This window comes from Penicillium longicatenatum (genome assembly GCF_028827895.1).
Source record: "Penicillium longicatenatum strain IBT 33135 chromosome Unknown contig_6_segment0_segment0, whole genome shotgun sequence".
Classification (NCBI taxonomy): Eukaryota; Fungi; Ascomycota; class Eurotiomycetes; order Eurotiales; family Aspergillaceae; genus Penicillium; species Penicillium longicatenatum.
This window is the reverse complement of record NW_026643123.1, coordinates 5451410-5474575: the sequence shown is the minus strand read 5'-3', so window position 1 is coordinate 5474575 and position 23166 is coordinate 5451410. Positions and strand designations below refer to the sequence as shown.

At 48.4% G+C, this 23166-nt stretch overlaps 9 protein-coding genes across 9 annotated transcripts; 3 read left to right on the top strand and 6 right to left on the bottom strand.

The window, feature by feature from the left end:
- Positions 1-991: 991 nt before the first annotated feature.
- N7484_010246 (multicopper oxidase) lies at positions 992-2966 on the bottom strand (the record flags this gene model as incomplete). Its single annotated transcript, XM_057120633.1, has 4 exons — positions 992-1111; positions 1176-2696; positions 2759-2817; positions 2894-2966. The coding sequence occupies 4 exons, from the start codon at positions 2964-2966 to the stop codon at positions 992-994; spliced, it is 1773 nt and encodes a 590-aa protein (XP_056970188.1).
- Positions 2967-3580: 614 nt separating this feature from the next.
- On the bottom strand, positions 3581-5325 carry N7484_010245 (cytochrome P450; the record flags this gene model as incomplete). Its single annotated transcript, XM_057120632.1, has 4 exons — positions 3581-4500; positions 4554-4688; positions 4742-5027; positions 5077-5325. The coding sequence occupies 4 exons, from the start codon at positions 5323-5325 to the stop codon at positions 3581-3583; spliced, it is 1590 nt and encodes a 529-aa protein (XP_056970187.1).
- A 656-nt stretch (positions 5326-5981) lies between these two features.
- On the bottom strand, positions 5982-8837 carry N7484_010244 (Ent-kaurene synthase; the record flags this gene model as incomplete). The annotated part of the gene is made up of 1 exon (XM_057120631.1): positions 5982-8837. One exon carries the CDS (start codon positions 8835-8837, stop codon positions 5982-5984), a length of 2856 nt encoding a protein of 951 aa, XP_056970186.1.
- A 1437-nt stretch (positions 8838-10274) lies between these two features.
- Positions 10275-11221, top strand: N7484_010243 (glutathione S-transferase family protein; the record flags this gene model as incomplete). The annotated part of the gene is made up of 5 exons (XM_057120630.1): positions 10275-10314; positions 10402-10536; positions 10599-10654; positions 10704-10831; positions 10888-11221. The coding sequence occupies 5 exons, from the start codon at positions 10275-10277 to the stop codon at positions 11219-11221; spliced, it is 693 nt and encodes a 230-aa protein (XP_056970185.1).
- Positions 11222-11519: 298 nt separating this feature from the next.
- On the top strand, positions 11520-12598 carry N7484_010242 (class I SAM-dependent methyltransferase; the record flags this gene model as incomplete). The annotated part of the gene is made up of 5 exons (XM_057120629.1): positions 11520-11545; positions 11635-11757; positions 11812-12059; positions 12125-12257; positions 12319-12598. The coding sequence occupies 5 exons, from the start codon at positions 11520-11522 to the stop codon at positions 12596-12598; spliced, it is 810 nt and encodes a 269-aa protein (XP_056970184.1).
- Positions 12599-12728: 130 nt separating this feature from the next.
- On the bottom strand, positions 12729-14634 carry N7484_010241 (uncharacterized protein; the record flags this gene model as incomplete). The annotated part of the gene is made up of 3 exons (XM_057120628.1): positions 12729-13585; positions 13657-13800; positions 13860-14634. The coding sequence occupies 3 exons, from the start codon at positions 14632-14634 to the stop codon at positions 12729-12731; spliced, it is 1776 nt and encodes a 591-aa protein (XP_056970183.1).
- Positions 14635-15477: 843 nt separating this feature from the next.
- Positions 15478-16851, top strand: N7484_010240 (uncharacterized protein; the record flags this gene model as incomplete). Its single annotated transcript, XM_057120627.1, has 4 exons — positions 15478-15747; positions 15801-15959; positions 16023-16240; positions 16305-16851. The coding sequence occupies 4 exons, from the start codon at positions 15478-15480 to the stop codon at positions 16849-16851; spliced, it is 1194 nt and encodes a 397-aa protein (XP_056970182.1).
- Positions 16852-17289: 438 nt separating this feature from the next.
- On the bottom strand, positions 17290-17577 carry N7484_010239 (uncharacterized protein; the record flags this gene model as incomplete). Its single annotated transcript, XM_057120626.1, has 1 exon — positions 17290-17577. One exon carries the CDS (start codon positions 17575-17577, stop codon positions 17290-17292), a length of 288 nt encoding a protein of 95 aa, XP_056970181.1.
- A 1563-nt stretch (positions 17578-19140) lies between these two features.
- N7484_010238 (MDR/SDR family oxidoreductase) lies at positions 19141-21990 on the bottom strand (the record flags this gene model as incomplete). Its single annotated transcript, XM_057120625.1, has 4 exons — positions 19141-20365; positions 20548-20893; positions 21155-21550; positions 21687-21990. 4 exons carry the CDS (start codon positions 21988-21990, stop codon positions 19141-19143), a joined length of 2271 nt encoding a protein of 756 aa, XP_056970180.1.
- Positions 21991-23166: the final 1176 nt, after the last annotated feature.

The following is a 23166-nucleotide window of genomic DNA, read 5'->3' as shown; positions in this document are numbered from 1 at the left end:
TCTTAGCTTTTTTGCGCCTGCTTCATCTCCCTGATCTCTGTTGTCAATTCTAAGAGACTAGCCTTGGCATTATGCTGAAAGTCTGACTTATCCGACCATAGCAAGCGAATTTCTTGCGATAATTCCATCTCGGCTGTTATGTACTCGGACATAAGCTTCAGCCTAGCGGTCGTCTCTTTTAGGGGCTTTCCATCATCAACGAGCTCTCTTTGTATGAAAAGGGGTTTGCAACCTCTATCATTCCCTAATGAAAAACAACGCATCAACGATTGAGAGGGCGGACCACTCATCACCGCGCCATCGCTTTGCTTGGCTACCCTGTTTATAGAACCGCCCCTAAAACTGCCCTGTGGTCACCAATTGCGATTCTCGAAGTGTTGCTTCATGATTCTCCCCCTTTGTCAAGTCCCATAATGTAGTGACTAGGAACACTAAAGTGCAGCATCTAAGCCACATATAGATTCCAAAAGCTTGAAGTTCCTTAAAGCTGAACCTGAATTAACCGGTGGTTCAAGATAATCTTCTAGTTTTTAATAGGGTAAACCCCTGGGCCCTTATACGGTGGGTGCGGGAGCACGCACCGACAGCTAATCAGGGGGCGAAGAAAGTAAGTGAGCCCCTGATTCCCTTTAAGCATCGAGTATAGGGTAGCGGAATTTAAGGAGGGAAAAACGAGAGTTAAATGACTCTATGGAGGTGTGAAGTCTAGTCTTGGGGATAGGGATGAAGCATTTTTAGCATACTAAGTGGCCGAATAGATAATCCGGCGTCAACGCCACCGGCGCCTCCATTAGATGTGCTAGATGTGGGTAAATGGGCTGGTTTGGGATGAATGAAGGAATCCATCTGCCCACATATCACCCTCTAACACTTGACGTGGAAGTGATATGTTACATGATAGTCAAAGTGTGAAGTGTGGTGGGACAGGATAACGTGTCAGCTATATTCCACCGTTGCTTCCGCAGCCTTTTGCTATATCTTTACAATCTAACTATACACCCGAGTCAATCTGGTCGACGAATGAGGTATTGCTGAATCTATCCCAATCACGACAAGTTTGTGCCATGATCATCGGGATTTGCATATCCTTTTGTATCGAATCCGGTTGCTCCTATCAATTCTTCGAGTTAGCGGTCTAAAAGCCTGATGACTTGGGCATTCAATGTAATACGCACCATGGCCAAGATGAACATTCCTGCGCTAGAGTGAATCGACATGTGACAATGAAAAGGCCAAATGCCCGGATTGTCTTGCGTCCATTCCAGAACCACATAGGACGGCTCGTCCGCTGTTCCAGGCTGCAAGTTATGTGTGTCGCGACGTAGTGGATTGGATGGGTTGGTGATTTCTCCATTCCAGGTTCCCACACCCTCCGCCAGAACCCAGAAATTATGGCCGTGAAGATGCATGGGATGCACAGTAGCATAGGTGTTGTTCAGAATCAACCGCACTGTGGAGTTGCTACCAAAATTGTAGACGTTTCGTTCCCGTGGGAAAGAAAGATTGCCTTCTCTGGCATCGAGCAGGATCGGGTCGTTGTAATCAGCACGAAAGGATGAATTGTCCATAAACATGACAATAAATCCGGTCGCGTTGTAGCCCACCGTAATTTCAATCGTCTGGACGGTATCTGGCTGGGCTGGTGTTAATGGATAATAGGGTACCGTCTGATTTAACGGGTCGTTACGACAGTTGTTACTTTCCCAGGTTGTCCCTTCAGTGCGAGGGGCAGCGGTTGTGTTCGCCGACTCATAATATATCGCCGCAAGCCCCGTGCTGATTGTCGCGGTGGTTTGCAGGCAAACCATGTCGATATCGGATCGCATCCACACAGCGTCCGTAGATGAACCGGTGGCATGAACAATGACATCAGTTCGCTGGCCTGCACCCAGGGTCACCGTTTTGGTTTTATATGGCTTGATGGGAACGTAGTCATTCGCAATGACAGTCATCTCATGATTGTCAATGCTGAATTTCTGATTCGCGAGTGATCCCGTGTTCATGAGTCGTAGTCGATGGCGCTTCCCTGAATGGAATTGGAACTTCGCGTATCCCGCCCCAGGCAAACAGCCCGCATCCGCCGTGGTGGAATTGCAGTCGTAAGTGCCTTTGCCGTTGATCAGATTGTTGTCCACGTTCAGCGCATGTGGTGGCTTGGAGAAACTCAGCTGCAGGGCCTTGTAGTAGCTGATATGATAGTAATCGGAGATCATGACGGGGCCTAGATCATAATCATAATTGACCTCTGGCTGGACTGGGCCATGAATAATCATGGGTCCGTACAGTCCGTCATCATATTGAGCACTGTAATGCGAATGGTACCACCCAGTGCCAAATTGATCTGCCTGGAAATTGTAGGTAAAGCGACCGCCACGGGGAGCAATCGGGCACTGCGAGACTCCCGGGACACCATCGTACCAGGGAGTCTTCTTCTGGGTCATGCCATGCCAGTGCAGAGTCACCCCTTCGTCCTGGCTGTCAATGTTGTTTACCACCGTCACTTCGATCATGTCCCCCCAGTTGGCTTCAATCGCGGGGCCCGGGAACTGATCATTCACCATGATCACGCTCTTGTTGAAGCCGTCGGGAGACTTAAAGCCACGCGTGATCGTGAAATGGTAATGGCGCGTCACGCCAGTGTTGGGTGGATCTCCAGTCGGGTCAGCTCTGCCCCAAGGCCATCCATGTTCAAAAGGCTGGGAATGGCATACGTTAGCGTGTCGAAAATGGCTGGGGCTAATAAGGATGCGATACTTACCCCGTCCGTGAGATACCGAGGAAGGTTTGGTGACGGCAAAGTGCCCCAACCAGAACGACCTGTTGGGGATCCGAAATGGATTAGATAATTCGAGAAAGGGACGACCGAAAAGCCGTGAAATCATTCTTGACGAACCGTTCGTGGCATATTGTGACAAGCTCGCCGCGGTGGCTGCGGTGGCCAGCGCAATTGTGCGCAGCCAATACATGGAGAATTGTAGTTTCGGGTCACAATCTCTTCGAGCCCCCGAAAGATTCACTCTTGATTTATATATACGGGAAGAAAAAAAAAAGGGGGGGGGGATGATGTCTGTTTATCTACCCATTGCTACGAAAGCGTGGCGGCACTAAAACCGGAGTACGGCGGGAGGTGCATGTAACAAAGGAAGTAATTCGCGCTAAAAGAATGGCTTATGGAAAATAGATGAAACAAGGCTCCAGCCGAGTGATCCTGCTGTCTGATAATCCCTGTCGCCCGATTTGAGGCTATCCAACTACTATCCAGCCCCACTCACTAATGACAAGTGCGTTATGACTGGCCCAGCCATAGGATTTGTCTGGGAAATTACGGTGAAATATTTCCTTCTGCCTAATTGGTAATTTTTTGGAAGAAGAGAGAAGGAGGAAAGGAAAGAAAAAGAAAAGCCAAAAGCAAAGAAAAACAAAAAGAAAAAGAAGGGGGTGGGGGTCCCATACCAACCGTGCAAGATGAACGTACACTATGAACTATAATTTGGAACCCCTTCGCCACCAAGGCTTGAGTAATATTGACGCTTTCCTTAGGACCCAACGGACAGTTTCTTGCAAACACTGGCATTCATTTTCAAATCTCCAGTCGCTCCGAAGCAGGACGGCGACGCATCAAGATTTCCGCATCAGGATTTGGAAAAATGAATTCATGCGCCCGCAGATTTTCCGGTCTTTTGTTTCCGTGTTTGAATTTGAATTCAAAATCCATCAGCAGACGGACCAAGATGATCTTGATCTCCAGACTCGCAAAAAAGCGACCGGGGCAAGAGTTGGGACCGTGGCCGAAATTGAGAATCCGATCTTGCGTGGTCGAGAACTGATGAAGATGTGCCTCACCTTCACGCTGCCGGAGTTTGTAGTAACGAAACCCGTCAAAAACCTTTGGCTCGGGGGTCACCTCGGGGTCATTTTGAATAGCGTTCACGGCCATGCTGATATGGGCCCCTTTGGGCAAGATAGTCCCGTCCGAAAGTTCCGCCGTTTGAAGGAGAACGCGATGCATGGAGAGAAGAGTGGGAGGATTGAACCGCTGAGATTCACGCATAAATGAATCCAGTTTACGAAGCTTAGAGAAGGCGGGCTTCTCCCAGGTCATCCATGGACCCAATTCTTTGGCCACGTCCCGGATCTCTTTGCGAATTGGCTCGAGATATTCGGGGTGTGCCAGAAGATCGTACAAGACATGAACGGCATTCATCTGGGAGGTGTGGATGGATGCCAATGACATCACAACTTCCAAGTGTGCCAGAGACGCCGGGTCACTTTCCTCTGCCGTGGCGATCTCCATCATCCATGATAGCAGGTTCAATTTGCTTTCCTCTTCCTCCTCGATTCCATTCGCTTCGTTCTCTCGGCGGCGGAGGATTTCAGGAACAAGGAGTTTCTTGGCCTTTCGAACATACGCGGTGCCCTTGTAGGAAGACGGCATGAACCAGTTCGCAATCCCATGAGTCCACATGGGCAACAGGCGAAGAAAGACCAGCGATACGAAGACTACCTAGGAGTTAGCATGATGCGATGGGAGCGATGCATCGAGTGTTGCATACCATTCTCCGTAAATTGCGTCGAAACTTCTAGCCACTCTGGATTCCGACAGAGCGGTTTTCCGAGGAATATTCTCGCACTGACCCGAGCAACGAAGTCCAGGAGTGTATGGTAGGGTTTTATGGTAACCCACTCATCTAATTATCTGATTAACCATTTCCCCTTACACATCCATTTCCATCTTACTTACCTTCAGATTTTGTCAGCTCCTGCTCCATCGCAAAATTCACCTCTTCCTGCATTGGACGGGTGAGAGCGTTGAGGTGCGGGGTCAATTTGAGCTGCAGCGTGCGGAAATGCAGATTATTACGAAGAATGATATGCATGTTGGTCGACGATCCCATCAAGTTATGAACATGAGCCACGGTAGGGCTCGCCACATGGTTGGGTAATTTGCGAATATCATCAACATATTTTGGAGGTAAGACCAGCATATCCGTGTCGGCACGGCGGAATTGAAACATGGTGTCCTTGCACTGGCGCGCATCAGCAACTAACCGAGAAATCGAGTCTTATACTACGTACAGCATTGTATCCTTGCGTCAAAATTTCCTCTGCCCGAAGAAAAAACCGGAAGTTAGAGACCACAATGGGTTCCCACAGGGACTTCACGCCAAAGACGGGCACTTTGAACCCGAATATTTGACTCCATCCGAATGACAAGAGGTAGAAGGTGGTCAACAAAGCTGACATTGTGAGAATGAGTGAAGAAGGGCCATCTTTGGTCACCAGGGAGATTTCATGACTGTCAACCAGAAGCGTTGCATCCGTCATATTGACGAAAGGAAGATCGTTCCAAGATGAGGTTTACAAGAATTTTGGTAGAAATGACAATGCCACACACAAGTGGTCCGATACATGTCTTTTGTATTTTGGGGTCTATATTGAGAGGGTGGGGCATTGAGGGTGTGCTTGTCAATCCAACCTCCGTTCGTGTTGGCTACGTCCACTATCCCAGCAACTTCTCACTGCAACTTCTCACTGGTGCAGGTTTGGCTCGGTTGTCTTCGACACTAGCTTCGTTGAAGGAAACGGAGGCGGGCTGAATGGGATTGTGCCTTGGCCCTGTCTTCGGTCTTACAGCGACGCTAAGCTCTTTTGGCTCTGCACAGCCCCAAAAAAGGCAGGTGTATTGGTATTTCATGTATCTTTGTTTTCTGCCAGTCTGAGATTCAGGCTAATAACAGCCAATTTAGGCACGTGCCCCACCGCAAATGCGGAAGGACCCGGGCGATCTACTGTTACTGAAAATAGCGATATTTCGTATGGAGCATCTGTATTGTAAATAGATAAAATCCTCCGAGCCACGAATCATACACGTCCATACATCGTATTCAAACATTTTCAAGACCATACTGTAAATTGCAAGAATCAGAGGGGAAACTGAAAACAACTCAAGTGACTTGGAGGCTTTCCCGCTCATTACCACGTTAAACCTGGCTTTCCAGGCGACTAGCAATGTCCCGCGCAACGTAGATTTGACCGAACAGATCAGTGACACCGATGAACACTCGGATCTGTGCCAAGGTGGTGGCACTTATCTCTTTGGCGAGATGTTCACAGCATATTTCCATGCATTTTCTCTCAAAATCTGCAATTTGCATAAGAATATGCTTTTTATCTTCGGAGCCATTGCCGAAGCCTTCATGAAAATCAGCGAAATCAAGACTGTTGAGGTTGTGCTCTTGTTGGTCCCGGGAATGAGACCCATAGTCATTGAATTGTCGACACATTGTGGCAAGGTGCAGAGCCAAAGCCCGGGCAAAGTATTTCTGCTTGGCGGAAGTAAAATAAGGGCGTCCTTCATCGCTTATGAGACAGAGAAAGAAGACAAAAGAGTAAGGACAACTCGTGTCATTGGCTCCCGTGGTCCGAACCCAATGAAAGTACGACTGGTTTAACAGGCCATCGCGATGAACATCCATTTTCTGCAGACGAGTGTTATCGGCATTATGAGCCATATGGGCACGGAGGAATTGATTCATTTCCTCGGCCACTTCCCTCTGCGCGGCTGGCGGACACACCGTAACGCGCCGATGGGACCGCACATGCTGGATATATTTCTTGATGACCTCCATGGGCTTCAGCAGCGATGGCTGTGGAGTCTGACAGGAGTTGTTCTCCTCCGGTGGTGTCCGCAGCTGGCCATCCAGCGGACGCTCCTTCACACACCCGGCGGATGTTTGTAGACGAGATAAAATTCCGTCACGGCATGCGACCTGGAGCTCATACTGCATTTGAATCAAGGAGTCTTCTGGGAGCCTTCCTACCACTGACTCCATATACTCATCGGCCTGGTAGTTCAGCATGGAGATGACCATCATGTCCCACATCGTTTCCCCCGAAAGTGGAAAGTCAAAGAGGGCATTGACGCTGGTCCAAGTGATTGGAATAAAGTCCAGGTAGTTGTCCTTCGTCATCCCCATATTGTCTCGTGGAAAGATCTCGAGTCTGGATTCCCGCAACTTGAGGGAATAAAAGTGAGCTTCTGCAACGGCCGAGGTCATCACTCCATGGGAAGTCTTTTGGAACATTGGCAGCTGTTCAAAGAATTTTGACATGTGCCCAATCTTCTTTCCCATCAAAATGAACATATCTTTTAGTTTGGAGCTCCATGACACCTCCTCTGTCGAGATCTTCATTGCCGCAAGGCTATATGCTTCGGAAAGAGTCGGGAGTCGATATGTGACCTTTTCAATCCATATATACGCGCCCTCAGACCACTCATTTGCGTGTATAGCTAGGTAGCTTCTCCCCATGTCTAGTGAGGCCTGGGCAGTCTCCCGGAGCGACATTGGCCATGGGAGCTTGAGGATATAGGCGAGAAGAAGTATGCTGTATGCCGTCTGCTCCACTGAATTTGCCCAGGACCCATTGTCAGCCTGGCGACTCACAGTTTTTGCCAATAACTGACAAAGAACAATTGGGACTTCAAAGGTGACAATCTCTGTCGCAAGTCCCACCAAATAACCGGCACTCGATGCTGCGAGAAGTTCGAGCAATGAATTTGCCAACAGCATTTGGCTATACTCAGGGGCCAGATTCCATTTATCTCGAGCCCCACCTTTTTTCCAGCAGGAAAGCAGAAAGCGGGTAGTTTTTTCAATTTGGGGAACATAGGCTGCCACGTTGGGTGCCTTCAACAAGGTCAAGAGAGTATTTGCATTGGCACTGAAGCTTGGATTTCTCTCCAATTTGTAGGTCTGGAAATGATCTGGGGCTTCAAAGTACTCCACTAAAAAGGTTGGATCAATCTGGATCCCCAGATATGACATTGCAAGAAGTGATCGAGCAGTATCATCCGCGTCTGGCACAAACTTCGGGGCGAACCCCACTAACCCATGCTGCTCGGTTAAAAGTTGCTCCAGATAGGCCGCGATATCTTTGATGCCATGGTCAGAAAGTTCATCCATGGAGTACCCACTTGCCAGCAGTGTGGATATGGTCCAGGATGTCACGAAAATTGGCGTGGGAAATGCGCTGGGGACTGCTCCATGGGACCCGCACTTCTGGATGACATTTCGAAGGTACACCTCTGCATTCTCATCCCATGTAGAAGAGTAGATGAGGTATGCTGCGGTTGATGCTGGAGATCCCAACATGCCACCATAGGATGTGCAATGGTGTCGCAGGTTTGCAAAGTTGACTTTATCAATTAACCCTTCCAATGAATGTAAAAAGGTGGTTTGATGCTCTGACGTAACCATTTCTGGTCTGAACTTTGATAACTTGTGCTGATGCAACTTCATCAACCTCTCTTTGCCGGGGAACTCCAGATTGACACCCTTCTGGGCCAATTGAGACAAGAGACATGGAACAAGGATTTCAAATCCCACATGGAGAGTGGATTCTACATCCCAACTGCACAGTGCGTTCGACAAGGCTTTGGTGGCTCGTGAGACTCTCGAGCCATGATCAGAAAGACCCATTGCATCATCCTTCGGGAAGCTGGCTGCGTTCAGAGGGCAATGCTCCAAAACTGCCAAGAGACCAGCCATGGTATTGAGGATGAGATCAACCGGCGAGACATTTGTCCCCCATGATCCGTCATTGTGTTGATGGCGGAGAAGATACGCGAAAGCTTCTGGAAACAGCCACTGACGACTCTCTGTAGTGTCCGACTTGGCTACCATGGATACCCAGGCAGTATCGTACAATGACATGCTGAACCCGCCGAACCCAGTCTCATCTTTGCAACCACGAGAGATTCCACTCACCACTTGCTGAGCCCTTTCGATCAGGGCAGGGGCCTTCATGCTCAGGTTCCATCGGTTTTCGTAAGCCATTGGCCTCGCGCTGAATCTTTCTGTTTCAGATCCCAGAGGTTGGAAGACAAATATGATTGCTGGAGCGACCGCGATAGAGACTGATAATAAGTCGTACAGTCTGAAAATGGTATAGTTTACCGGACCTTGCCGATCCATATATTTCTGCTGATTTCTTTAATTACTTCATTGTGGTCCACTCAGTTAACAAAAACCACGATAGACCATGAATACGGTGTATTTTAATGCGTGGCAAATTATGTTGCCATTTTCTGACACAAAATACATTAGAGATCGAGATACAGCATGTTGATCACGTATTTTCTCCTGTCTGAGTGCCTCAGGGTCCACTTCCATTCCGTACTGCGTACTGTGTATGTTACGATAGATAACGGTTTGGAGCGAATGGGGCCCGTGCACCTTGATCCGAGCTCGATACAACGGCTCAAGGTATCCTGCGGTCAAGTCTCCCCCAAACTTGACTTTCTTTCAACAAAGAGCAGGGTCTGTGAATACGATGTAGTGTATTGTGCTGTTATTCTGCCGCGAAAAGGATAAATTTTGGATATCGATATAGCATTCGCGTGTAACATGTTTCTTCTAAACGAATTACTGATATCCGTCATTGCTTATACAGTATTTCCATAACGGCAGAATACCGTCAACTAAAATATGATACAAGACGCGGGCCGGAAGGATGTACTACGGAGGCTGAACTGTTGGCACCTGCAGTAGAGCCACGGTCAGTAATTGGCATGACCTCATTCGCCACCAACTTAGGCATAAGGCCTAGCGAGGTTACACAGAAGATTTAGCATGTTCCCGCTGGCCATAAGTTATGCCACTTCCTCCGGAAGGATCTCTAGAGTTGGTTAGGATCATGCATGCTTTTGGGGGCCAAATAAAATGCCTCACTCTGTGATTTAGGACCACCCTGGCCACCATGCTGATCCCTCCTGAATCCGGCAAGAGTAATATGTGACCTTAACTATGGAGGAGCTGAACAGTTGGCACCTGCAGCCGGGCTACTGTACGTTGTAAGCAACGCGACATATCACGCCGCCAACCGAGGCATAAGGCCTCCCGAGATTGGAAGACCTAGCGAGGTACTCCGTAGATTCACGCTAGTTTCCACATTCTATCTCGCTTCCACGGAATTAATCTTGAGGTTTGTCTTCTTTCACGCATGGCTTTGGGGGCCAAATTAAATACCTCACTGTGTGTTTTATACCAACTCGGTCGTCACGCTGATCCTTTCTAAATATGGTGAGTAGCGATGGCACCATGGGCAGGGATTGTCAAGCCAGGCGATACGTTATTGACAAGTTTGCTCAAAGCAGCCCAGGCTCAAAGGTTGCACTTTTTCAGTGGGAATACAACGGCAAAAATTTGGCATATTTATCTTCACCCCTTCGTATCACCTCACGTTCAGTCTTTACATTGACCTTTTCGAGAACGATGACTACTAGTCTGAAGCCCATAAAGATATGGTGGAGAGGTAATCCTGCCCATGCTTTGACCCTACGTTACAAATCTAGGTCATGAAAAAGGATCAATAAGCTACTGACCGCATGATTTCATACAGATCACGTTCCGAATCCCTCCAAGGTGCTCATCATTCTAGAAGAGCTTGATCTTCCTTATGAAAGCTCATACGTTGAGCTGGACGAGTTCAAAAAGCCTCCTCTCACTGATTTGAATCCGAATGGACGGATCCCAGGTATTTCTGAGTTCTAGGGCAACGTATATTATGTGATAGGGCATCTGACGGGTAAAATCTAGTCATTATTGATCCTAACACGAACCTAACACTCTGGGAAAGTGGTGCAATTATCCAGGTAATGCCGCTGACCTCTTGGATGGACACAGAGCTAATAATTTATATAGTACCTGATTGACACCTACGACAAGGACAACAAGCTTAACTATAATACTTTCCCCGAAAAGTATCATTTGATCCAGTGGGCGCTTTTTCAGGCATCAGGTCAGGGGCCATATTTTGGACAAGCAGCATGGTATGCCTTTCATTTCATGGATCAACACGCAAATTTTAGTACTGACGGTCTTTAAGGTTTAATATCTTCCATGAGAATATCTACAAGGAATCCCCCGAGTCGGCTAAAGTCCGCTATGGATCGGAGGTAAAAAGAGTGGCCGGTGTCTTGAACACCACACTGACTGACAAAGAATGGCTGGTGGGAGACAAATGCACATATGCGGACTTGGCCTTTGTGATGTGGAACTTTCAGATCCCATTCTTCATGCAGAGTCGAACTGGCGAGCATGGCTGGCGACCGGAGGAGTTTCCCCACTTCACTCGCTGGCAGAATGCCATGCTGGCGCGACCGTCTGTCGCCAAAGTTATCTCCCTTTTGAACGAAAAGGAGGTGAAGAAAGGCGTGTAGATACGGATTGAGCAAAACAGCGTATCTCAATTTCTAGGCCATTATGCTAGCACAAATAAAATCCAGGTCTTCTCAAGGTAAAATCTGGGATGTTCCGAAAAGTCATAAATTGCTGTGATCTCAGCGAGATCCACCCAATGGGCCGCATTAGCCTGTAGTATACAGACAAGTCATCTCACGTACCAAAATATCGCTTTGTTTCAAATTTCAGCTGAACGGCCCCACGGTCCGGTCTCATTGGAACATAATATGCGAGCAGGCTCCTCCCATTGCCTTTTTGAATGCATTATCTCTAACCATGACTTCTAATTCTGAGTCCACTCGGTATGTGTTCGATAGGAGCACCAGAGCCAGTATTCGGTAAGCAAGTCGCTCATTATTTTCCCTTGGTGAGATTGACCTGAAATGTGCAGTCTCAATTACCAGCATTTTCTGATCACTCAACTCACGGACAATGATCTGCTGCACCAATTCACCAGAGGGCGGGTTGAACTAGCTACCCCGCACCAGGTCGCCGATATTGGTACCGGCACTGCGTAAGTTCAGCTTGGGCTATGGTGTGCATGATGACACTAAACACCATGTATTAGCATTTGGCCCATCAGCTTGGCTCATTCGCTACCCCACTGGCAAATCGATGGCTTCGATATCTCTGGAGATCAGTACCCGGTGGATGCATGGTTACCTCCCAACGTCAACCTCCATAAACACGATGCGTTCCAATCATTCCCTGAGGAATACCACGGGAAATACGATATTGTCAATGTGCGATTCTTCATGACCTTGCTCAATGGTCACAATGTCCACCAATTTCTGCGTAACGTGATGATGTTGCTCAGTATGTCCATCTGGTATTTCATCGAAATGGTATACCATTTCACCCAAACTAACGCCGTCTCGTAGAGCCTGGCGGTCTCTTTCAATGGCTCGATATCGATGCTCCCTCTGTAAAGGCCATTGGCCCTGAAGGAATTTCTTTGGCTCTGACCTCCAAAGTCGCGACGATGATGCAAACCACCCCACCGGACGCTGCCTCGTGAGTAATCTTTCTTTCTTCCCCCTGAAATTACAATGGTTGGAAACTAATTTTCACACAGGTGGATCACTCATGATGGGGAAATGGTGAGGCCTGTGGGCTTAGAGCCGATTACCCGGGATCAACTTCGATTTCGAGATCAGCATCGTCCGATTTGGAACCAATGTGTCTTGATGGGCCTGGAGGAAGTGACGCACGGCCTAGAGCAAAGCGATACCGAGGCCAATCGTGCCAAAGCATCCGGTCTGCGAGAGCTTCTAAAAGGCTTGTCCAGTGAGTTCGAGAAAGGAGCGAGTCTGGATACACCATGGTTGTACCTAGTTGCGCGGAAGCCTCTGTAAGAAATTTCAGAAATGACTATATTTTTTACCAGTTTCTACAGCCTCTTTCCTTTTGATTCCATTTACTTCTATTGCGTGCCCCCAAAGTAGCCTCTGATATATGCCTCAAATCTTCATCCCGCGTCTCTCCTCAATTCCGGGCCTCCAACTGCACCGGAACGTCATGAACGACCCGTAAACTCATGTCAAACTTCACCTCACACAGGGCACGCTCAGCCCGGTACCGTGCGGTTTCCCAGGAATCAGTCGACCGGTCCGTCAGGCCTCCGTCCTCCTCGCTCCGGGTAAGCAACCGCACCGACGATGATTTGAAGATAGCGACTACCGAGGCACACAGCTCCACAAGTGCAAATCGATACCCCAGGCAGGCTCTATTTCCCTCTGAGAAGGGAACAAAGCTCCCAGGCACGGGTGTCATCAATCCCTCTTGATAGGGCGCGTCGCCACGTTGGATCCACCGTTCGGGATCAAAGTCGGACAGGGCAAAAGGCTGCGTCGGACGATTCTTGAGAGGGGCCGAGTTTTCCTGGAGATCCAGGCTCGGCCAATAGTGAGGGTGCCGGTGAGTCGCACTGGTATTGACAAACGCAATCGTATCCCTGGGTAAAGGATGTACGCAGCCTTGGACGGTGACTGAGACGGGGGGGCCGGTTGGGGGGACATATTTGGGAATCACAGGTAACACAGTGAACAGTCGAAGCGTTTCGTTTATCACTGCTCCCACACGACTCTTCATCAGGGGGCTGAAGTGTGCCTCATAAGTCCATTGATCTGGTGGGGTATCTTGGAGGATCCGGTCGAGGTCCACTTGCATGGCGCGTTGGGCGATAGGGTGACATGCCAGCAGCAAAATGATAAACGTCAACGTATTGGCATTGGTTTCGTGTCCCGCAAGCACAAACACCCAGAGATTACCCATGACCTGGTCCGGTCGTAGCATCGCCGGGCTTCCATCCTCAGAAGGCATTCCTGCCTGGACGAGTAAATCTGCATGCAAGAGAAGAGTTGACCCATCAGCTCTCGTGGCCCTTCTTTATCAAGTTCCGCACACTACATACCCAGGATACTTTTCGTCTTTTTGTGAGCCATGTCAGGGTTTTGCTGCACCTCGGCTTCTTTCGTCGCTTTCATCTCTTGTAGATACTGACCCAGTTCTGCAAACGCTGTTGCTGCTTGACGATGGTTATGAGACGGGGACGACCCTAGAGTCTTCCGATTAGAGAGAGCTATTTCATTTCCCCGGGGGAAGGAGTTCACTTACTAAGAAGTGCACCAGGTACGAGAAAGATCGTCATATAATTCTCCAGCACAGTTAATACTGCCTCACTGTAAGTCATGGAATGCCTGCCTGTTGGTTGATCTTCCGCGCGAAGCGTCAACATCAAGTCCTGCTCGGACTCCGTCTGGTTGCAGAATCGACTAAGGATATGTAGTGACAGTTTCGCGGTGAGGGCGCGGAGCTGCCGATAGGCCCCCGGCTGTTGCAGTGCCGTCACCAAGTGCGCTCCTCCCTGAACGGAGCCGACAAATACCTCCTGCATAGTCGTATCAGTAAAGAAGGGGGCAGCAATACGTCGATACAATCGATGTTCCGCGCCATCGCTACTGGTCATAGTCGGACCAAAGAGATTGAGTAAGCTCATCAAATGAGCAGGTTTTCCTAGCCGGCCATCGTGCAAGATCTGCGTAGAGACGCCTGGGTCGCAGGTGTAGAAGATGACTCCGCCGGGCGAGACAGCCAGGAAGGTATCGGCCCTAGCTCGTCGGAAGGGTTCATACCCATTGTGCCATCCATCGTTGAACAAAAGAAGAGGTAGCCAATTCTCCGTCCACGTTTGTGGGAGGGAATTCAATAATGGAAGTAGCAGTGGCTGAGTTAACAGCCAGGGCGCCCCCAGAAAAGAACATGGGACAATCACGTAGGCGAGACCCGTCTTTCGCGCACGAAACACATTTACCACCAATGAGACCAGACACCACGCTGTCCAAATGAAGAGCCCCAGTGGGATTAGAACGCCCAAGGAGAGAAAACCCATTGCAGATGGTTCTATGTGTTGCGTCTATTGAAGCGCGATTAAAAGCCTAGGTTGAATCTCCATAGTAGGCATTGAACCAGATGATGTTCGGCGGAAACGACTTTCCCCCACTCGAATGATTCAGGTCCAGGATCGTCGCACGTCAAGCACCTTTCCGACATTTTTTTCCCTTTTTTTTGGTGCATCTCGGCCGTCAATTGCGTGTGTGACGCACTTTGCATATACTAAACCTAATCAAGCTGTAGACTATCGGTCGATGTTTGATGATCTGGGGGCCAAATTACCAACATTACCAACATTACCAACATTACCAACATTACCAACATTACCAACATTACCAACATTACCAACATTACCAACATTACCAACATTACCAACATTACCTATCTTACCAACATTACCTATCTTACCAACATTACCTATCTTACCAACATTACCTATCTTACCTGGTCCGAACGACATACTGTAGTGATCTCTATTGTCATTGTGCCCACCAGTTAGAAGACAGTAACTAAGCCCCCCAACAGCCAAGAGACTGACGGTCCAATCAAGTATCCACAGTTGTATTAATGTCTGCGAGGCCTTGGCTTGGTGCGGTTCCCTCAGGAAGGTCTCCACCCTGTGAAGGATTGTGCAGGATCTCATCTCCTCGTTCTATTATTGTTTGAATGATCATGGTGCAGTGAATTCGGCCCCCATGTTCCCCTCCTTCACTCTTCCCGTTGATGCTAAGAATGATCTTTTAGTTTTACAACAGCCACAAGTTAGAGGCCCTCCTTGAGACTGGGTATTTTTACTGGGCCCATCACTTCTCGGCTTTCAAGTTTGGAAGATAGAGAGATCATGAGTGACCAAGCATCAAGTCCATCCTTGGTCACCACCGCCCTGCTGACGGTCGCGATCGTATTCCCGATTTTGGCTACCTTAGCCGTTGCGCTTCGCATCTGGTCGACGCTAACCAGGACAAAGAAGCTATTTGTCGATGACTATGTTATCCTTCTGGCCCTCTTGTTTGCGTGGGGGGTACCCATTGATGTTTATGTCGCGGCGGGACTAGGAGGGGTTGGTAACAGCAGCTTGTCTGCCCTAGATGCCTCTAGGGTCTTTCTCCGGGTTTGTTCATATCCCTTCCCTGATGAAGGTGGTTTGGGCTGACAGCTTGACAGGCTCTATGGATTGAGATTTTTCCTCTCATTACTAGCTTGGTCCTCGTGAAGGTTTCTATTCTTCTGTTCTATCAAAGGATCTTCGTAACTCCATGGTTTCAGCTGGCCGTGAGGATCTATATTGCCATCTTGGTCATGTGGGGAATCGCCTGCCTTATCGTATGTCTATTTTTTCACGATAGAGTCCTGAGTCCTGAAAATTGATCAACTGACATCCCATAGGCTCAATTGCTGGCGGGTAATCCGGTAACCGCAGCTTTCAATCCACTGGCCATCAATCCACTGCGCTACAACTACAACAACTTTAGCATTGCATTTACGGGGATGAGCATTGGTTTTGATGTGATTGTGCTATGTTTTCCCCTCCCGGTTGTTCATCGTCTCGTGATGTCTACTCGGCGAAAAATGCAATTAGTGGGCATCTTCTGGCTCGGAATCTTGTAAGCGCAGAAGACATCTTTCTTCCCGGAAATCAAGGCAATTCAAACTAATATCATCATCTAGCTGCTGCATTGCCTCCATCCTTCGATTTTACTACGTCTACACCGAGGTGTACGCATCCACAGCTTCGACGGGGGCTAATCGCTACGTCGTCGTCACGCCGGGAGTGATATGGGGAACTATTGAGCCCAGCACCAGCGTGATTGCCGCATGCCTCCCCACCTATGGCCATTTGATCGGGGTCGGTAAGGGACTATTGACAAGGGTGCGCAGTTTCTGGAGTCGCACATCCCTCCACAGCACCGGTGGTCGCGATCACACCCATGGATCAACGGCAAATTCAACCAAGGTCCTGAGTAGCAAAAATTTGTCCAATAAATCTTATCCCACAACTGGTGGACTCCATTGGCATCGCCTGAAGCATAGCAAAGGGGGGAATACTGACATCGAAATGGGAGATACATCATTTGAGGATGACATCCCATTAAAGACGGATGCCCAGCCAATGAGGATCCATGTGTCCCAGGACTTTACACAGCAGGAATTGCCGGCATCGACGAGCGATATCACAACCAGGGGAAAGCCTATGGGACAGCCAAACATGTTCTGATGTGTCTGAGCTGCTATTAAGAAGCATTGTGCATATGTAACAATTAAATAGTTCCTTTTTGGGCAGGCGTCTAATGCTGCTGTAGCAGATAGCATTCAGGAGATAAAGTTGTGTGAAAATATTAGTACGGGGAAAAAGCTTCAAATTGTCTCTCCAATCTTGCTGTGGTCTACAATACGTTTTTGAGCCTGAGCATGAGCGCCCTCATAAAAGCGGCGTTGGCCATATTAGGTAAGCCCCACTTGTCAGGAGAAATCCAGTAACGTGGTTCCCGGTCGCGCGAGCGATGCTCCGAGAACTTAGATTTTAGTCAATTCACAGTCTCAAACATCAACACGCAAGTATAGGAATAAACGCTAACTAAATTTATGAGGACACTGGGAATAAGTATGCTCTTGGTTCCGCAGCCAGAACAGGTGACCTGGCGCCGTATAATACTTACAGAGGGTAATCTAGGTTCTGCTGGTGATTTTGCAGCACCATGTGCCGCAGGTATATATCGCTGTCTTTCATCTTTTCCACCACCAAATCAACTCCAAGCTCTTCCAAACTTCGCAGACTACCTTCATGCGACATCTGCTTCCCACCCGAAGCCCTTTTATCTACTTGCTTTTTATTAGCAGCCTCTAAACTGGTGCAACGATCTCGGATAAAGATGAGCTCATGAGTTAGCCGAACAGCCATACTATGCGACCGGTCAATAGCTCGCTTGGGCGGCGAAGTCATTGTCTCTGATGAGGGCTCAAGTCCTTTTTTGGTCCGGAAATTCATTCTTTGCAGTTTCGAGAGGCTCCAAAGCGTATCCAAGCTCCTCGTTCAATTGGAACAGCAGAGGCTACGGGAAGAGAAGCGAGAGGTGGAACAGAAGGAAAGGGAAGAAAAAAGAGAAGCGGATTATAAGGAACTGTAAGACAAGCTTCTTGCTCTTCTAGAACAGAGAAGATAAATTGAAATGATCATTTGAGTGATGTCTATACGTGCCTATACAAAAAGTCGATTATATCTATATAAGGATGTAGGCCCTCATCGGACAAAATGTGGTCCGCTACCTAAATCATATCTACTTTTCTTCGCGTTCTTATCTAAAAAGGAAACTAATTGAGCTATAAATAAATGTATATAAAAAAAGGAGAAAAAAACGGTAGGACGTGAATATCCGAGGCGCTTATGGCGCATGCTTATGTTTAAAATACCTCATTTACTAAGAGCTTACCTATACTAAAAGTGCCTCCTACTTTAAGCATATAAGGCCGTGCTAAAAGAGAGTAGTGTAGAAGTTATTATAGTAAATAATAGATTAGTGTTACGCGGTGCTAACTGGTCACAGTGAATATCGCTCGTAGTGGTGCTATACGTACGTCGAGGCTCGTCCTTAAGGTAGTCGCAATCATACTGTTGCCGTCATGGACAGGCTATGAGGGCGACATCGAGTTCATGCATATTGATGCTGAATGTGTCGCTTGGAGCGATGCTGTACGATTTCTAGATAGGAGGACGATTCAATGCCGAACCGGGATTTTTAATACCTACCAGATGGTCTCTAAAGAAAGTCATTTTATACTGGCACCTCAAACCAGCAACGCAAGAGACAATGAAATAGAACCGAGCTGGTTGCGCTTCGACACCGATGCTGAAGATGTTAAAAGCCTAAAGTGTGCCATTGTCGGTAGAGCATACGCGCCTTCGGTTTACTCGAGCGAGAAATCTGCGGAGGGCTATCGGGAGTACTGTTATATTATGATTGTGAAGCCACTGGCAGAGGGGAGTGAAGGGCCGTTGTTTGAGAGGGTGGGCGCTGGATGTGTTGATCAAAAATGTATATCTTTTGATGGACCTGGATTAAATTCTAAGATCATTTGATACTAATACCTACTGAAGTTTTACCCGCTCTCACCCGGTTCCTACGTCCCTCACCTCAATCTTCAGAATTCTCACCCATATCACCCGGGGCTGCACTCATCCTAGCACTAAAGCTGACGCTAGTTTAAGGTTTAAGGCTCGTTGATCACTGACCGAGTTTAGTATGTGGCTCAAGTACGGCCGAGCGGACGCGAAGCCCTGTTCTCCACACCCTATGGTCATATGTGCTTGAGGTACCAGTAAAGGGGAATCTAAAATACAACGCTAAAGGCCGGAACCTTACTGGGGAAATTGAAACATTTACGGGGTAGCTACTACAAGCACAAACATGTTTAGTACGATGCATGCTATTGAGGGACTACACGGAATAATATGGGGATGGAAAGAGTTAATGCATAGACAGAAGCAGAAACCAAGAACGCCCATCTATCACTGACGACTACTAACCGCTTCAATCACCGCAGGTGTAAACGAGGCTACAGTTACTGTCTTGCTCATCAACTCCAAAAAGTGAACATCCACCTCAAATGCTTGGAAGAACCAAGTCCTGAACTTCGATGCAATCATACTGTCCATGCCAAACTGCGCCAATGGCTTGGCCACCTGCACCTTTTCCAATGGCAAGAGCACTAGATTGCCCAGCCGACTGGCAATACTCGTCTGAATTGCATCGGCAAGCGGGACCCCCTCGTCCAATGCCTTGGCCACATCGGCTGGTAAGCCACGCGTTGATTGGGTCTGAGCTGCCCCGTCATCCTCGTTATCCAAGACGCGAGCGAGGACAGCAGCACGCGGGTCGCGGAAAGCGATGTTTGTAACCTCAAAGCCCTTCTTTCGAAGCTCCATCAGGCCAAATGGTTTCAGACCTGTGAGCACGTGGGCATTGGCATTGTAGTCCACTGGGTGTGGAGCGGTAAGCTGCTTGTTGGAAAGTGAAACATCAACGATTTGAAGCAGCTCGTCTTCATTGATAGCCTGAATACCCTTACAAACCAACAGCGCCTCAATCTCCGAACTATCGTGGAGGTAGCCAACCTCACTGATCATACCCAGTCCGATAGCCTGCGCGGGAAGCCCTTGAGCGTGCCGGTGCCTGGCGAACATGTCTAGGAAGAAGTTACCGGCACAGTAGTTGGACTCGGTGGCAGTATCAACACTCCCTGAAAAGGAAGTGGTCATCAGGAAGAATTCAAGCTGTGAGTCCTTGCCCTTGATGGCATGATGCAGGTCCCATGACCCGTGCACGTTTGGATCAATGCCGGTGTGCCAGTGATTGTTCGACATGCTCGTGAAAAGGATTCCTGGAAATATTGTCAATGAGAGAAGCTTGATGGTTTTGAGGAAACTTACGTTAAGACCCATGGCGGCCTGAATCACACCCCCGATATATCCATTCACAGCTGCGACAGCCGCTTCAACATCAGCCTTTTTGCACACATCGCCACGTATGACCTTGCAATGGGCGCCACTTTGGGTGAGGTCTTCGATGAGTCGGCGCGCACTCGGCCTATCCGTACCAGAGCGGCCAAGGAAGACGAATTTCTGCGCTCCACGCGCCACCATCCATTTGGCCATACTGCGGCCTAATCCTCCCAGACACCCAATCATGAGGTAAGTCTTCTCTGGGAAGAAAGGTCGTACGGTACTTAAAGGGCTGAACGGGGAGAACAGAAAAGCTCGTTCTGCAGACTTATGACAACCTTTCCGATACGGTTGCGTGACGAAAAATGTCGCAGACCGCTACTCAGCTCTGAGACATCTAAAAAGCGGATGGGCTGTATCTTAGCAATCCGTCGCGATTGGTACAATTCGATAATTTAGTCGAGGAGCCCGGACCACACTTCATGGTATTGCTTGTCTGGGTGGTTGTAGATGTCGGAAAGATCAAAGGCCGAGAAAGTCGTGTTATGCAAGAAACTGTTCATATCTACACGTCCGTCGTTAACCATGTCGCGTTTGCCGATTTCGATAAAGCGCCCAAACGCACTAATACAACGCCAGGTTGCATAAAGGAGGTCGCCGGTCAGGGAGTTAAGCACCACATCGGCGCCTTTACCACCGGTTACGGCGAGGATATTCTGCGCGAAAGATTCGTCGCGTGAAGTGAAGATATTTTGGGGCGAAAGACCGAAGGTGTCGACCAAAAATTGCTTCTTCCGTCTGTCGAGACTGTCGTGTAGATCTAGTAACCATATATCAGCACTGAACATTGCTACACTGTAACATTACTTCCGGGATATTGAAAGAAAAGAAATAGCGCATACCTCAGCCCCGATAATTTACGCAATCTGAATAGAGGCGACCAACTCCACCAGCACCAGAATGAAACAGCACCGACTCACTGGGCTGCAGGCGGGCACGCATCATGAGTGCGTAGATGGCAGTAGAGTAAACGAGCGGAAGCGTGGCCACCGTGGGACAATTTCAGAAGATTTGAAATTACCGGAAGCTATAACGATCACGCGGTCGCCGACGTGCAGCGCCTCAACGCTGTCCCCGATACGTTCAATAACACCGCTGAATACAAGCGTGCAAATAGTATTGGGGGTATTGACTTTACCAGCTAGGGAGTAAAGATCCTTAGCGTTCAAGCCCACGGCCTTAACTTGTACTTGAACGTCTCCAGGTGCTAGTGTAGGAGGTGGCGCAACCTGCTGGAAGTAGATACCACCAAACTGACCGGGCTGATCAAGAGAAAGCTGGAACGGGCGTGCCTGGCTGAGGGGCAACTCAAGTTTCTCGGAACCCTGCTTCGTACAGCACTCACTTTTGAGGTCATTGTCCGGGACGAAGCGGCTTACACGAAGAACGCCGTCCTTCTCGACATACTCCAGATCTACTAGAGGGGCGTTCATTCCCCGAAGAACGCGAACGGGACTTTGGGCTGATCGGGCAGGATTCGCGGAGGGACTGTCAATGTCGTACGTCATAAAGTGCAGTGAGGGCTGCTCAAGCATCAGCGACGCGAGACAGACCCGAGACGAGAGCGAAGTCTGGCCGAGACCCGCGCATGATGTCGCCCGAGGTGACCCATAGGAGGACAGAGGTGTTGTCAGTGACGACCTTCAATGCGTCCATTTTCTCATCACGAATGGTAGCAAGTAGTGAATTTGTGGCCTTGATGAGCAATATGAAGGTGGCGCCGTTCAGAATATCCTTGGACGCGGTGGTAATGTCTTTAAACACGAGGCGTGTTGCGTCGGGGTGATCGGGCAGGAGGGCATAGCTCAGCAGACTATTGTCCTTGTCAATCACGACGAGGACTTTGTCTATAGTCATCTCTGCCACATGTCGGCGGGTTGGACAAGGACTGCAATGCGGTGTCCTGGTCAGCTAGCCCGGCGCGAAAGATGGGGAACTATTGAAGCAGTTCGGAGCCCACCCGTGGTCATTGCGTGCCCTGGCCAGTAAACACAAATGCATAGGCTATTTCTTCGGGGGAGGCGGCGAGGGTGACAGAAGGAGGAGGACCAAAGAATCTCGGCGATCAGGACCAAGTCACGTTGACGTGTGCCGTGAACAGGCTCAGTGGTGGTCTTTTATATGGTCCAGAATCTGCTGGATTTCCTTATTGTTTCTTTCCAAATGGAAACGCTAGACCTCTCGACTTGATGTCATTTCCCTTTCTTCCTGAGCTCTCTGGTGATTACGAGTACTAAACATGGGCTGTACTTTCACTGTAAATCCTAACTTATGCCCGGATATTAGGTCACACTGGAGGTAAAAGAAGGGTAAAAAAAGTGGGAAGGAAGCAAAGGTATGTAGGCAATGGTGGATGAATATTTTTAGAAGAGAGAAAAAAATTGAGACGTCAGTTTGGTTGAAGTACACAGGTCCTAGGATAGAGCCCTTCCTACAAGGCTCAAGTAAGAGTTTTTGTAATTCCTCCTCTACAGATAGGAGTCCCATCACGGTATCCCGGACTTGCATGGCTTCCATTACCAAAAGGAAATTCAACATACCAACATGTTATAGACGTGTCTATTTACTCAACTAACCAATCTTCATTCGCATGTTGAAGTATCAAAGGAACACTATCATCTTATCAGGGCTTTCATAATGAGCGCGATTCATGTCAATCGCAAAAGGAGCAATTTCAAACTTCTATAGCCCCTCTCGTAACAATGTATGTATCCAGATACACCTACTTCTATTCAAATATCCGAGGAAGTGACATTTATTAATTGGACCTCTCGCTTGGTATTACAGCAGGCCTGGAAACATGCGAGTTCCCCTTCTCCCGCCCCCAAAAAATGCGTATATTCAATTAGAATTCTCATCATCCCTATAAACTATCTATTAGTATGTCACTTTAAATACAGGCGATAGATCGGATTGCATCGAACTAGACCTTACTTTTCTTCTTAGGTAATTCTACTATATTGCCTTAATACTCCTCTGAGTAGGCATTGGAGAGTAAGTGGGGCGCGATCTAAGTGATTACGCAAGACTATA